The sequence below is a fragment of the Sinocyclocheilus rhinocerous genome, unplaced genomic scaffold (assembly GCF_001515625.1).
Source record: "Sinocyclocheilus rhinocerous isolate Xijiao unplaced genomic scaffold, SAMN03320098_v1.1 scaffold834, whole genome shotgun sequence".
NCBI classification, from domain to species: Eukaryota; Metazoa; Chordata; class Actinopteri; order Cypriniformes; family Cyprinidae; genus Sinocyclocheilus; species Sinocyclocheilus rhinocerous.
In genome coordinates, this window is record NW_015645089.1 from 1,924,506 (window position 1) to 1,927,045 (window position 2,540).

The window sequence follows — 2,540 nt, forward strand, 5'->3', positions numbered from 1 at the left end:
TCTCACATCAAACAAACCCCCCCCCCAAAAAAAGTTTTGTGTTTGTGTTTCTCCTGAAATGGTTTCCTGACAATTAAATGTTAGTTTTCCTCACATTGCAGATGCAGGTGACACACTCGTTCTCCTTGTCTGTCCATCTCCGGCCGTTTGACACGCGGGTTTGGTTGCCCTCTAATACACACTCTGAGACACACACATATACTGATGAGCACACATGTACAGCGTTGCACTGTTTCTGATAGAGAGACTCTTTACCATCACAGACGGGGCAGCAGGAATCCGGCGGTGTGTGCTGATCGGCCGGAGGGCAGCTGAGAGGAGCACAGCCCCGATGGATACATGTCCACGTCAAATCCTACACAAACACATTACTCATACAGTGGTGTGAAAAAGTGTTGGCCCCCTTCCTGATTTCTTATTTTTTTGCATGTTTGTCACACTTTAATGTTTCAGATCATCAAACAAATGTAAATATTAGTAAAAGATAACACAAGTGAACACAACATGCAGTTTTATCAACGCACATGGCTTTTTAAAACAGTAGTGTGTGTGTTTATATACCTTGCACTGACAGGTAAAACACGGATCATCAGTGGCCAACACTTCATTACCGATCAGTGTAGCTGTGCAGTTACTGAGGGGCTCTGAAACACAAACCACAAGAATAAAACTATCATCCTATAAGAACATTAATTTTAAAATCAAATGATCTGGAGAAGCTGAACTAGGATTTAAAATTAGGACAGTCGTGTTTTGGGTTAATAATGGTGTAGGTTGCTTATTTTGGTATAAAATATATTAATTGTTTTAAGTGACTAAATGTTTATGTAATTTATGTGATTATTTAAGCGTCTTGCATTGCAGTTTTGCATTTACTTATACTTTTCAGATCAATAAAATGTAAAAAATCCAATGAATTAATCAAGTGATCTTAAAAAGGACTTAAAAGATCTTTGTTTAGAAGACATGCCATATTTAATTTGACATAAATAAAGTATGGTTTGTTCAATATGGGTCACTGTTGTGAAGATGATTCAAAGTTTGACATTTTAAAAATTAGATTCAATTAGAAAATTAGAAAAGAACATGGACAGGACAGTGAATAAATTTAACTGAAATACAAACTTATTTTTATCACCTCAAATGAAATAAAAAATAAAATGAAATATAAAAAAATATATTTCTAATAATAGAAATTAAGAAAGAAAAACTAAATATAACAATTAAACTGATCAGAGTTATTTTAGTATTATTTATATACTATTACAGTATTCATTAATACTTTAAATTGGCTATTATTTTGCTATTTTCAGTTTTATTTTTTATCATTTTAGTTTTGTCATATTTATTAGTTTTTCTTATGCTTTTTATATGTATTTTTATTATGTTTATTCATATTTATATTTAGCTTTAATTTTATTTAAGCTTTAGACTTATTATTTAGTAAAAGTTATTTTAGTATTTCAACAAACTTAAAAAGCTAAAATTTGTTAAATGAGTATAAATTTCATCAATTATTTATATTTTATTTAATTTGAGCTTTATTGCAGTTACAGAAATCATTTCAACAAGGTTCAATTCGTACCATTAGTTAATGCATTAGGCATCATTAATGTTAATTTCTACATATACTAGTACATTATTAACATTTCAAGTTCTATAAATTAACATTAATGTGTTATGAACAAACATAATTTATAATAAATATGCTTTTGTTCATTTTTCATTTGGTTTTGCTACCAATTAATATGTGAGAATAAAGAGACTAAGGAGTGATAAAACTAGCAGTGCAATGGAAAGCATCTGCTGACAGCAGTGTTCATACTAACGTGCACAGACAGGGCAGCAGGAGTCAGAGCCACTGTATAGGATGTTGTGTTTAGGACAGTCCACCAGACTTGGGCACTGCTTCCTGTAACAGCGCAAGTGCTGTTCCCCGTCTGGCATCACCTACAACACACACACACACACACACCCGTAAGGCAAGAAAAACAACACATGCACACATCATGTTGTGATGAGCCGTACCTCACAGATGCAGATCTGACAGGGGTCATCAGAGGGGTGGAAACTCTCTCCAGGGCCGTACACACGGCCTTCATACACACAGTCTGACAGAAGAAAAACACACATTTCAAACTCAAGACCTTCAAAGCAAAACTATGCATGCACGAAACTGTTTGTAGGGATTGTAGTTGTACCTGCACACACTGGGCAGCATTCGCCCGGCACGCTGATCTGGTTTAGACAGGTGGACAGACAGTAGACCTCTGAGCAGGTGGTCACTCCATTCACACACATGCAGGACATGCAGGGACTGCTGGATGCAAACCAGGTACTGCCTTCAAGGTGCTCAACGTCATCATAAATACAGCCTGAAAAACAGAGAGAGAGACGGATTACATTAGTAGCACTTATTTTAGTCAAAGTGTGATCTATACATAAAATTGATAAGTTTATATAATATACATACATACATACATACTAGGGTTGTGCAAATAATCGAATGCGATTTTCATGCGCATCTCGTCAGTAAAGCC

General features: G+C 35.0%; 1 protein-coding gene across 1 annotated transcript in view; it reads right to left on the minus strand.

Moving 5' to 3' along the window:
- The window catches only part of LOC107705780 (kielin cysteine rich BMP regulator), a 16,330-nt gene that overhangs the window by 5,768 nt on the left and 8,022 nt on the right, over positions 1–2,540 (minus strand). The window contains exons 9-14 of the mRNA XM_016509231.1: positions 2,202–2,375; positions 2,029–2,111; positions 1,830–1,950; positions 562–644; positions 256–355; positions 95–183 (exon numbers count right to left, since the gene is read on the minus strand). Of these exons, the coding sequence (XP_016364717.1) occupies positions 95–183; positions 256–355; positions 562–644; positions 1,830–1,950; positions 2,029–2,111; positions 2,202–2,375 (650 nt within the window). The remainder of the gene's footprint in view (positions 1–94; positions 184–255; positions 356–561; positions 645–1,829; positions 1,951–2,028; positions 2,112–2,201; positions 2,376–2,540) is intronic.